This window comes from Tupaia chinensis, unplaced genomic scaffold (assembly GCF_000334495.1).
Source record: "Tupaia chinensis unplaced genomic scaffold, TupChi_1.0 Scaffold144642_1, whole genome shotgun sequence".
In the NCBI taxonomy this organism is placed as follows: Eukaryota; Metazoa; Chordata; class Mammalia; order Scandentia; family Tupaiidae; genus Tupaia; species Tupaia belangeri.
In genome coordinates, this window is record NW_006204503.1 from 566,556 (window position 1) to 580,324 (window position 13,769).

A 13,769-nucleotide genomic window follows, 5' to 3' on the forward strand; every position below is an offset into this window, starting at 1 on the left:
ACATAATATATATTATATATATGATATTTAAGATATATATAATGTGTGTGTATATGTATGTGTGTGTGTGTGTATATATATATATATATATATATATGACATGAAAGATGGCTCCTCAACAATGATTATAATTTGCCCCCTGGGGTGGGGAGGTGGGGTAGTATTTGGCCACGCTGCAATCCATACTTCTCTTGGGATTTTGGGCATGTGGGCATGCACGCACATGCGCTTGGAATGTTTTTCAAGCCACTTGAACCACAGAGTTGGCCATGTGGTCTGCAGTGCCTTAACCACTGCCACCTGCTGACCCAACAAAGATTGTAATGCCAAACAAATGTTCAGTTTATATCCTATAAAATCTTTCTGGAAAAACTACTGGGTTGTCATAGAAATCATGATGTATTTTTTTCTGTTTTTCTATGCAAAAATGTGTCATGACTTTTCTGACAATTCAATAATAAATTCCCTTTAATTTTCTTTTCTCCCATATCCAATCTGCTTGCTACCAGTTCATCTCTCTTAAAGATTGACTAGTTTGATAACTGCTTGGGATTCACTCTTCTGACAGATTATGCCTTATGTTATTTAAATCTCAGAAAAGTATAGTAACCTGAAGCTTATAACTGCACTTACATTTGCCAGAGGGCACATGCACTTGCTACAGTGAGAGCGAGCAAGACGGAAAGTGAGAAAGCCCCATCCTCGATGGGGAATGGTCATGCCACAATCCTTTCTCATCTATTTCTTCCTCCAGTTGGGATTTGGAGCACACAGACACACGCGTCCAGATTATTTTTCAAATTGTGGGGTCCAGGACTCAAGCTGTGTGGTTGGCCAGATGGTATCCAGCCACCTTAACCACAAGGCCACAGTCATCTCTAATCTATTAGGTTGTCAGAAAAGTTATGAAGTATTTTTTTTTTCTATGCAAAAATGTGTCATGGCTTTCCAGACAATCCAATACACCTACTCTACTAATAATTAGTGTCATAAATTTGCTTAATTTTAAGTTCAATAAAATTATAACCTCTCCAGGAGTAAACATGTCTTATATAGAAAAACACAACTTTAAATGCTTCAACTAAAGTCAGTTCAGATACTAGGGAATGAGAAAGATTAGCTCAAAACTATAGCACATTATCTTTTATTTTTATTTAATTTTTTTAACCAGAAGGCATGTGAATTTGATGGAGTGGGACAGCAACCCATGATGCGATATGGCCATGCCACAAGTCTTTTTTCTCCATTTCTTCCTCCCATCAGGATTCTGGGTATGCCCACACACCCAGCACATGTTTCAAATCACTAGGGCCAGGATTTAAACCACAGCCGTATGGGATCTGGCTCCCAATGAACTGTGCTAAACCACTAACTATGAGGCCAGACCCAGAGCAGTATTTTTTTTTCCAACCTGAATGCAGAGAATAGATACTTTATTAACTGATTACAGTTGAAAGTCACAAACAAAAAGGTGATATATTAAGGTATGCATGTGTGTATGTATAGACAAATCCAAAGACCATTACCTCTTTACATTTTAGTAATCTTTGCATTTTTCTTTTACACATTTAGGCAGTGTGCGTCCTTTCTTCTCAGTTAAACACTATGGCCAATATCCAGAATAGTATCTTTTTTTTAAAAAATATAATTACTTATTTTATTTATTCATTCATTTATTTAAATTTGACCAGAGAGAGACAGAGAGAGAGAAAGATTGAGAAAGCAAGCTGCCAGGTCCGGGACTCAAACCGTGGTCAGCCATGTGGGAGTGTCCAGTACCTTAACCACCACGCCACCTGCTGGTCACCAGAATAGTATCTTTAACAGGTATTAACACTACTTAATTTTAATCAGAGTACTGTGCACATAGTTCCTCTTGTACTAAAAAAAGAATACTTCTATACATACACCTCTGCTTTCATCTACATTTTATTATCCACTGTATGAAAACACAGCTATTCTCACTGCAAAAAATAAATTCTTAACATGTGTAAAGGAGGATGGCAGGTAACATGATAGTTAAAGGTGCTGGATTCCCACATGGCCAACTGCAGTTCAAGTCTCGGAACTTAACACTTGCTTTCCCACCTTCCCTTTCTTTTTCTTTTCTTTTCTTTTCTCTTTTTTTCTTTTTTTTTTTAAGAGGTTTTTGCTATAGGCCAGAAAGACAGAGAGACAGAGAGATAGAAAGCGAGAAATAACCCCTCAGGGGGGATGGCCACGCCACAATCCCCTCTTCTCCATTTTCCTCTCAGGATCTTGGGCACGCATGTACACACGCTCAGCATGAGTTTAAGCCAACGGGTCTAGGACTCGAAGCGTGTTCGACTACATGGGAGTCCAGTGACATAGCCATTATGCTAACTACTGGTCCCACTTTCCCTTTCTTTCTCTGGTCAAATTAAACAAATAATAATAATAATAAATGAAATAATTCTTTTTTAAAAATCTGTGGGCCCAGCAGATGGCGTAATGGTTACATCGTTGGACTCCAACGTACTCAACCATAGTTCAAGTCCCAGATCCAGTGACTTAACACCTCACATTGGGCACCTGTGTGTGAGTGCCCAAAATCCCAAGAGGAGAATGGAGAAGGGATTGTGGCGTGTTCATCCCACCTGAGGGGTGATTTCTCACTTTCTGTCTCTGTCTTTCTCTGTCTCTTTGGCAAGCAAAGATGCCCTATAGCAAAAATTTCTCTCTTTAAAAAAAAATGTGTAAAGGGAAGGAGGAAAGAAAACTGAGTATTTGTAGTACTTTACCAAAGTTAATCTTAATATATCTGTGAGATATTGCTTGTTTTTATTCCACATTCTTTGTAAAGCCATAAAAATGAACAAAGTTAAAAAAAAATCAGGTAAGAGTTTAAGATAGCTTACCTTTTATTTATAGGTTTTTCATCTTTTTCATAAGGCTTTACAAACCACTTGCCAATACGCACAAAGTTCCGGTTCATTAGACACCTTTCCAACAGGTTGTGAACTGCTTTGAAAAGCAGAGTACGACATTCATAGGAAAGTCCATTCTCCCACACACCATCTTCCTCTTCTGAAAGACAAATGAAGGAAACAAAGTTAAGTAGTGGCACTTTATTCAGAGCTAAGAAAGAAATACTGCAGTTTAAACCATATAATCATAAAAATCTACTCTATTAAACTACAATCACTAAAAGTATCTCTAGATATTAAAATAGCAGGTTTCAAAGTTACACCACAGGAATAAAAGACCTAAGTGCCATGCATTCTACTAAATTACCTAAAAATTATTTTTCACTATTTTAAAAGTCAATAGTATCAAAAGGATACTGGTTTGGTTGTGTTCGTGATAAAGACACTTATTTATATAACCTAGAAAATACAAATACACTCTATACCTATGATGCCAATTTCTCAGCTGGCTCACTTATTACTGTCCTAATTCTTTTACAGTTTTTCAACCTGACAAAACAACTAGCCGGTTAATAATTAAACTCAAACATTTCATGTCCATCAGCATTCTAATCCATACCTCAACTATAAAAGTAAGTAATGAATAAAAAGGAACTATACCACAGAGCTCAACAAGCAAACAGTTCATTATCAGCCACCTTAACTCTCCTTTCAAACAAATGATCCCCATGCTTACTATTCAATACAGGTACCTCTACCTGGGGGAGAAATTTAAATATTTAAGGATTTAAAATTATAAATGGAATTTCTATCATGTAAAGTTATAGTTATTTTCCCTACCTCTATGGCCTAATTCTGTCAGCAAATCTATAGATATTTGCCACTTCAAGTTAATATACCAAAAAAAAAAAAGAAAAATAGAAAAGAAAAAAATTAAGTTAAGAAATTCTGAATACAATTCAGAAAAATGTTTTTATACACTACACTCTATCTACTTCATATCTAAAAGTATACAGTGAATCCTGCCAAAAAAAAAAAAAAAAAACACAAAAGTTCATCATTTTAACTTTCATAACATTTTAAGTTATTTAGTTAAAATATAATTAAGTATCCTTTATGGTCTATATACCTTTACAAACAATTAATAAATATAGGTTGTTGCCATTAACTCAAGAAACAAAAACCTTTCTCATTTCAACACTAAATATGAATATACCAGACCCACAGAAAAATATACATCATCAGCTTTTGAATAAAAGCAGAAACACATATTAAGAGTGAAACATGGTTTATGTTAAAAAAAAAAAAAAAACTTCTACAACAAATGGGTAAACATTAACTCAGAAGTATGACAGTGGACTTTTAACTGAACTGGAAAACTGTGCCACTACAAAGGTTAATGTTGATTTTCTGCTGTTCTTCAAAGTGTTCCCTAGATGATAGTCAAGTCTTTCAAAACAATTCATTGCAGTTTTTCAAAAAGTAAGCTTTAAAAAATGAGGTAAGCTTTAGAAAATGACAGTACATGAGAGCTGAAATAAAAGAACTGCTTAAATCGGTGGGACAGTGGCTGGCGTGGCAGTTTCAGCACTGGAATTCCCACATGGTCAACCATGGTTCAAGTCCCGGACCTGGCGGCTTGCTTTCTCACTTTCTCTCTTTCTCTGGCGAAACTCATGTGAAATAATAATAAATGAATAAAATAATTCTTAAAAAAAGTGCTTGAATCATTAATAAGCACTAATAGTATAAAGGAAAACTTTACATTCTATTATAGTGAAGACATCCTTACCTACTCCATTTAAGACCAAAGAGTGTGGATTTTACTTTATTAAATAAAAAATACTAGTTTTGAGAAAAGGAAAGTAGCACATATCAACTTTTTTTTTTTTTTAAAGAGATTTTTGCTATAGGATGCATGTTCTCACTTTCTCTATGTGAGAAATCACACCCCCCGCCCCAGGGCGGATGGCCATACAGAATCCCTTCTCTTCCATTCTCCTCTCGAGATTTTGGGCATACATGCACACACACTCAGCATGAACTTCAAGCTGCCAGATCCAGTACTTAAACTATGGTTGGCAATGTGGGAGCCCAGTGCCTTAACTACTATGCCACCTGCTGGCCCCTTAACTTATTTTAAAGATATAGATTACAAGCAATACTTGTAAATTGTTGAGAGAAAAAAAAAAATCTTTGTCACAGATCTGATATTTTTAGCGTAATGAGGTACTATCATTTCAAAATTAAATAGCTACATTAAGACTTTTACCTCAAACTATGTGAACTACAATTCTAGAATATAAATGTTCTTAATTCAAAAAGAATGATGTTGGGAATATATTTCAATTTTTGCCTCTTTATAATCTATTTAGTATTTTTTATTCTTTTAACTCAAAATTCCTAACTTCTTCCTATTTTAAAAATTATTTTATTTAACTTTACTTACCCATTTATTTATTTACTTTAATTTGATCAGAGTGGGACGGAGTCAAAGTGAGAGTGAGAGAGAGAGAGAGAGAGCGCGCGCGCGAGCCGTCAGGTCCAGGACTCGAACTACAGTCAACCATGTGGGAGTCCAGTGCCCTTAACCATCATGCCACCAGCATACCCCTAAAATCCCTACTTCTAAATAGTACAACGGTTCTAACATATGTCCTACATACAGACATTACCAAAATCTTTTTCCTATTTAAGTTTTAAAGCATCACAGACCCAAGACATTCCGTTACCATTATACATATCAAAGTTACAATTGCTAAAATCTTCAAACGAATTAGTCACCTAAAACTTAAAAATGAGGCCAGCAGATGGCATAGCACTTAGGTCACTGGACTCCCAAAGGGCTGACTGAAGTTCAAGTCCTGGCCCGAGTGGCTTGAAACTCATGCCAGGCAAGTATGCATGTGTGCCCAAGATGCCATGAGGAGAAGGGATTGTGGAGTGGTCATCTCCACTGGGGGGTGATTTCTCACTTTCTGTCTCTGTGTCTCTAGTGAGCACATGTACCCTACTACAGCAAATATCTTTTCAAAATAAATTTTTTTTTAACTAAAAAAAATTAAACTTAGGGACCAGCAGATGGTATAATGGTCACATCACTGGACTTCCACATAGCTGACTGCAGTTTGAGTCCCAGACCCAGAGTCTTAAACTCACGCCAGGCACATATGCGAGCATGCCCAAGAACCCAAGATGAGAATGGAAAAGGGATTGCAGCGTGACCATCCCCCCACCAGGTGATTTCTTGTTTTCTGTCTCTTTGTCTGTCTCTGTCCTTACGGCGAGTGCATGCACTCCAGAGCAAAAACCTCTCCAAAACAAAGAATAAGTAAAACTTAAAAATGAATTTGCCTTCTTTTCAAAAACAGCCAAGTACAAAATCTTTGAATGGTAAAGGCTGCAATACAAAGATTTCTAAATTTTCACATAAAATTTCAAGGGTTTTCAAGGACACTAAATGTGGTTTAGGAAAGTAATTGATATTTATTTTCAAGCATTTCTCCTTCATTACTCAAATTTTATTTAGAGAAACTGAGGTAAACTTTATGCTTTCCAGGGAAGTAGTCTCATGCCTCTGATTCTCTCAAAAACACCAAATGAAAGTTGTTCATAAAATGAGATACAGATAATATGCTATAGTTTTCTAAAGTCAACAAATCTCTGAAGTACCTCTCCAACTATATGGCAAGTGACTTCAGTGTTGCTTTTTTGCTATAGGATGCATGTGCTCACTGGAGACAGAGAGACAGAAAGTGAGAAATCACCCCCCAGGGGATGGCCACATTGCAAGCCCTTTTCCTCCATTCTCCTCTTGGGATTTTGGGCATACATCCACACATACCCAGCATTGAGTTTAAGCCACCAGGTCTGAGACTCAAACTGTGGTCGACTATGTGAGACTCCAGAGACGTAACCATTACGGCATCTGCTGGTCCCAAGAGTCTGAAGGTTTTTGATTTGTTTTTTGTTGTTTGTATGTGTATCTGTGTGTTTTCTTTTGGAGGGGGAGGTGTCACTTAGAATCAGGAAGCTGACTGACTGAGCCAAGTTTCTAATGTTTTGATGTTATAATAACTATAATAAAAGTACTTTTTATTGAGCTGTTGGAAAAGTCGTGACTTTTTCTTTGAGAGGTTTTTGCTATAGGGTGCATATGCTCGCCAGAAAGAGACACAAAAAGCGAAAATCACCCCCCAGGGGGGATGGCCACATCGCAACCCCTCCTCCTCCATTCTCTCAGGGTCTTGGACATACACACACATGCACCAGGCTGAGTTTAAGCCACTGGGTCCAGGACTTGAACCGCGGTGGACTACATGGGAGTCCAGCGACATAGCCATTAACACCAGCTGCTGGTCCCAATGATATATTTTTTATATGTCAAAATGTGTCATGACTTTTTTGACAACCCAATATATGTTGTATTCAGAGATAAGAAACAAGAAAGAGTACAACCACAACCTAAGACAAAGTGATATGTATTTCTTATAAAATTAAAGCATGTAAGATTTTCTGAATTTTAACACTGGCATTATAATAGGGAGAGGAGGGAAAAGGGAACACAGCAAATCTTCATGTAGCTATTTTGAACTTAATCAACCACAGTCCAAAGTTGGAAAAGGTTTGCTCAATGTATTTAAATGTTTCCTCCTCTTGTATCTGTATCCCTAGAGAAAACAGTTTCAATTCTGTTTCTAGTAGTATGAGTCCATCATCATCAGCATTAAGAACTTAATCAGCAGTGTTACTTGAAAACATATACAAAGTACTTATTTGAAGAAAACAATGTGACTTTCAAATGAAAAATTTGTTAACCATATTTTTTCCCAAGGATACAGATCATAGTGGCACCAAAGAATGCAACAGATCATCAAAAGAGTTCTCACTGGGACCAGCAGATGGCATAATGGTTACATTGCTGGGCTCCCACATAGTCAACGTGGTTAAAACTCACACCATGACCAGGCATGTGCAAGTGTACCCAAGATCCCAAAAGGAGAATGGAGGAAGAGGGATTGCGGAGAGGTCTGTGAGCGGAAAAAGCCTATAGCAAAATTCTATCTTAAAAAAAAAAAAAAAATCATCAATGAGAAAAGTGCAAAACCAAAAAAGCTGATACATCTAGGACTTAACATTTTTCACAAAACCAACATCTTTAAATAGTTCCACAGTGGGGACCAACAGGTAGCATGGTACTTAAGGTGCCAGATTCCCATATGGCTGGATTTCCCATTCCAACTTTGGGTCAAGTCTCAGATCTGGTGGTTTGCTTTCTCACTTCCCCTGCCCTATGCCCCCTCTTTATCTGATGAGAGAGACATGTTCCCTAGAGTAAAACACTCAAAAATAATAAAATAACTTAAAAAATATTTCCAGCAACCAGTTGGTAAAAATAGGAATTTTCTACAACCAACATAATTTACTTAAACTATTAAGATGCAACATATGCTAATGAACAATAAATAGTTCAAAAATTAACATGGTAGAAAATATCATATATTTCCTGAAATAGAAATGCTAAAATGTTTAGATCAGCATTTGTCTTGAACAATAATTTCCTATTCATAACCCACTCATTCAATAAATACTACAGAGAGCCTTGAGTTCCAGCATCATTCATCTACTGTAAAACCTGAAAAACTTTGATTTTAAAAAAGCCTCAGGGCTGGCAGGTGGCATGTCGGTTAGGGGCGCTGGACTCCTACAAGCCGACCGCGGCTCATGTCCCAGATGCAGCAGCTTGCATTCTCACTTTCCCTCTCTCTTTTTCACTTTGTCCCTTTCTGGTCAAATTAAAAATAAACAAACAAATCAATGAAGTATAATAAAATTTAAAAAGCCTCAGATGTTACTTGCTATCTGATTATCAGATTTAAAAGATATACTTTCTTGTTCAAAAAGGACAGCATGAAGAAGAAATACAGTAAATGAAGCTGTCACCTAGAAAACTAACCAATTAAGAATTGGGCCAGCAGGAGTCATAGTGGTTAAGGTGATGGACTACCACATGGTCAACCAAGGTCTGAGTCCCAGACAGGACAACCTGAAACTCATGCCAGGCATGTGTACATGTATGCTCAAAATCCCCAAGAGAAGAATGGTGGAAAAGGGACTGTGGTGTGGCCATCCCCCCAGCGGGTGATTTTTCATTCTCTATCCCTCTCAGTCTCTCTCTGTGTCTGGCAAGTGCACACGCCCTGTTGGGGGTGGTGGGAACAATTCTCTTAAAAAGGAGTTGGGCCATAAGTAAATTTCACAACAGAAGATAGAAATAAGTTTCCTTTAGGCTATCTGGGGGATAATTTTTCAGTTTGACGGGCGCTAAATTCCTATGCTTGGCTACTATTTATCTACTTGTTAATCTTGTTAAAAGCTGTCATTTAAGGTTAAAATCTACTATAATATTCTTCAATAAAAGCATCCAAAGTTAAATACAAAACAATGGCCCTCTAAGTTTGAGCAGTATTCATTATGATGAAATTCTGGTATAATGAAAGTATTTGGATATGTTCCTAAAACTCAGTATATAGACCTCAGGAGCCAGGAAAAAGAACAAATATTTTTAGCCTGGACTGAGTCTGTTTTTTCAGTACTCAAGATATCAGTTTTCTCAGTCTCATCAGTCTTAACTAACAGATTTTTTTAATATCACAAACTTGAAGGAGCAGTTTTTGTTTTTATTTTTATTTTAAGAAAATAAAAACTGACAATAGCAATGAAATTCTAATATAAAGTTAGGGCACAGGATAAAAATTCACAGAAATCACTTTTTCAAGAACACACTAATGAAAATTAAATTACCTTGTTTTGAAGCAAATAAACACTACATTTAAAAGAACAAATCAGTTCTATCCGTTAAAGAGATCATTCACCATAGGGATTAAGCATTTTCCCATCACCAGTTTTGCAATTCCATCACCTACTTACTATCACAAAACCTCTAAACAAAACCTGCTACAAAATGTTTTAGAAACCTTTAACCAGAAATGAGTTTTATCCCTCTTTTTCTATCAAAGCATAGTGATATCAATTCAACTATCTATTCTCTTAGGAAAAGTAGAGCAAAAAGTAAAATATATACATTTGGGGTCCAAGAGATTTTTTTTTGACTGTTTTATTTTTTTCAAGAACGTTACAGGTACACTACTGCTACCCATAAAAAAATTAGTACAAATCCCGATCCAAATATCATCACCAGGCCTTCATAAATTATCCTGCTAAACAGTACTGACTATGGATACAAAATGAAACTAAGGGTCTAAAGCCATGTATTAAGTTATATTTTGTATACTATAACTGATCTTCATCAATTAGGAACAAAATGAGCTTATATTCTATTTCTACACATCAACTAAACTTGAAAGATGTGCTAAGTGATTTAAGAAAGAGAGGCTGAAGTCTAAAATGCACTACAGAACTTAACCAGCCTCTTCAGAACTGCCCAAATCAAAAACAAGAAAAGACAGAAACTGTCAGTCTAGAGTAGCTTAAGGAGACACGACAACTAAATGTAATGTAGTATCTTGGATGGGCTCCTAGGACAGAAAAAGGACATTGAATAAAAAGAAAAAGAAAATTCAAACAAAGTACATACCTTAGTTAGTAATAAAGTATCAATACTGGTTCATGAGTTATGAATAGTGCACCATTCTAACGTAAGATGTTAAAAATGTACTGAGTCATACAGAAAGCCTCTATACTAATTCTCTAACTTTTGTGTAAAACTATCTTAAGACATAAAGTACATTTTTAAAAATACACTACAGATGACCCAAAGGAGATAAGGAGTTTAAGCAAAGCAATCCTTTGTTACTGGATATTTCAGGAAAACTAAGAATTCCAATCTTTGCAAAAAGAAATACCTTCCATCTTTCAAACAAAAAGAAAATCACAAACATCTCCCTAACAAGATGTGGTAGGTGCTGAACCAAACAGAAAAGCAGTGCCTGTGAAGAGCATGCTCAAGGTAAATTAACCAGCATTTTAGTTACCACCTGGGTCCTTCTAGTTCCTCTTTCCTCAATGGTACACCTCTACTTAGAACTCAGGACTGCCTCCTACAGCTGATGCCACCCCTACTGTCCAGCTGCTCTCTTCTCAGGGGAGCTTAAAAGAAGGGAATAGAGTGCCACAGATGGAAAGAAATGAAAAAGGGTTAGCTAGAGAAACAGAGGCCGACTGTGTCCCTGGGGCAAAAAAAGGGGCAAGACAAATATACTGTCTGAAAATACCTTCTTATTCCTTAAGATATGTCTCATTTAAGTAACCACATTCTAAAGTAAATGACAAGTTAAAAAAAAAAAAAACACTATATAAATGCAACTGACCATAAAAACTAAAACAGTGCAGGATAGCCTTTGGAATAGTAAATATGATCACATAATACTTCTAATTGTATGTGGTTTACTATTTCAATCACTCCCATTTTGATAAAAGTTTAAGAGTTATTTGCCATTCAATAGCATTCAACAAAATCTAACAAGCATTAAAACCTAATCTTCCAAAATTACTTTTACTCACATTCAAGATCAGTATCTACTTCAAAACACAGGTACTGCAGTTTTGTTTTGTTTTGTTTAAATTATGCTATAAAACAAAATTAAACTAGACAAGAAGAATATAAAACTATCAAAACTATAAACCTGTTTCAGGAGAGAAAACATATCTGACTGGTAATAAGAAACCCAGAAGAAAAATAATACATCTATGGTGCTTTAGCAATATTTATCTAAACAGACATGAATAGACTTTCAACTTTTCAAATACTAGTCCTACTGTTGTAAAACTAAAAACTACTTAGCTGTTAAAATGATCTTTGATTTCACAACATGTATTTCATGGAATCTCTCTTTTTTATTTAAAAAAAAAAGTCTGTTCAGATGCTCTGCCAACTTTATTAAGGCTGAAAATCCTATGTCAGCATTATATTACAGTTTTATCAACTATTACATTTTATCAATATGATGGTTGATCAGTAGTCTGTAGTTTACCAATGACATTAGAATAGTCTCCAAACATTTTAGTAAGATGGCTTTTATATGCACTTAAAGATGAAAATAACTCAAGCATATCCAAGTCAATGAAAGAAAAAGGAAACTGGCAGGCTTAGCTTTTAGTATGACAATTGGGAGCATCATCTTGCTGAAAACACCCAATGTTATACCCTGACATTTACACGCATCATACGTGCATGCATACACACGCACTCACAGAAACACATCATTTTACATATCTGAAACTACATTACACACTTAAAAACTAACTAGATTCACAGGCAGGCATCTTATTAGGAAATCTGGAAAAGGTGGAAAGCTTTTTGAAGAGTTGTAACCACTCTTCACAGATAAAAATTAACACTAAAGAGTATGTTTATTCAAAGGTAAAAAGCAATTACCAAAACAAACAAATATAACACATATATTCCTACAGAAACATTGGTCTAAAAGCTAGTTCAAGATACAGACCCCTAGATTACATTCAAAAGTAAAATAAATCCTATATGTCAAATGGAGAAAAACAGAAACTTCAGAGTACTCAATTTCAAATAATAATACTTATATTTTTAAAACTATCTGGAAATCCTAAATTCACTAGTTAAGGATCATTATCAAACCATCTCCCTGAAGTCTTTGGTACCTTGCATCATACAACTAATCATTTATGTTCCCATCATTAAAGATTCAGTTAACACTCTTACAGTCTAAACTAAACTTAAGTTTTAGTAAGTATATATAAGAGCTACAGTTTCTCTTTCTGAAAGAGCATTTGGTCCTATAAGCCAAGAATGAATGAATGAAGAAAGAAAGAAGGAAGAGTTTTTATTTTGCTCAAAAGAAAATTATTTTGTGTAATCCTATGTCCTATGAACAGCTAAACAAATTGGTAATCATCTCAATACGGTATTTGATGCAATAGTATCCAAAAGAAGAGTCACTTTCATAAAGTAACAAAATTGATGTTAGTAAAATAACACATTATTGATGTTAATTAATCACAAATAATAAATTAATGATGTGCCTTGAAAAAAATATATATTCCTAGACACTCCTACAAATGATCTGCTTATTCATGAAAAAGAGAACAGCGAAAATTGACTCAAAGGTGAATTATACTTGTCATCAAAAGCAGTATATGAGTTTGTTAGGAACTTTATAATCCCTCATTCCATTTTTCTTACATGGATGTAACATGTCTTCCTTGGGCCCTAACCACCTAGGAGAAATTAAGAAAGAAGCTAAGTGGTGGAAGGAGAAAGTTATTCAAGGCTTTAGAAGTCTGCCATAACATACATGGATAATTTACGTAAAATAAAATAATAATAGTGAAATAAAACATGAAGCTAAATTTTTACCTGTCTTCATACCAAATAGTGTTCCACAAAAACAGAAACCTTTATTTGTAATACAAACAGTAATATTGGGAAAAATATATAATGTTGCTATATCATTAGAAATAAGTTATTTTCACCTGATAAGTCATGGTGAATAAGGTCAGCAAAGTTGGGGTCTTCGCCCCACCAAAATATCCACAATTCTCTTCTTCCAGGTCTTTGATCTCGCCGCCAAACACCAAGTACATCTGCCTTAAGGCAGCGACTAAAACTGCTCAAAATGGGGTCTTCTTCTGTCACCGGAAACAAAATAGGGGCAGAGGTTGGGCCTTGCCATACATATCTTTTCCATTTAATTCCCGTCAAGTCAGCCTAAAGAAAGGAAAATGTGATTTTTTCATTATTGCACATTCATTCAAAGTCAAAAGTATTCGCTATAAGGTTTCATTAAGACATTATAATACTTCAAAATATGCTTAAGACATTTAAAGCAAATTAAGACACCCCCCCCCCAAAAAGCTTTTAAATTCTTTTTTTTTTTTTTTTTT

General features: G+C 35.4%; 1 protein-coding gene across 2 annotated transcripts in view; it reads right to left on the reverse strand.

Moving 5' to 3' along the window:
- Positions 1-13,593, reverse strand: part of MED13 (mediator complex subunit 13) — a gene marked incomplete at its 5' end in the record, with an annotated part of 149,007 nt that extends 135,414 nt beyond the window's left edge. For both annotated transcript variants that reach the window (XM_014583722.2, XM_014583723.2), the window contains 2 exon segments: positions 2,880-3,048; positions 13,359-13,593. In XM_014583722.2, the coding sequence (XP_014439208.1) occupies positions 2,880-3,048; positions 13,359-13,593 (404 nt within the window).
- Between the last annotated feature and the right edge of the window lie 176 nt (positions 13,594-13,769).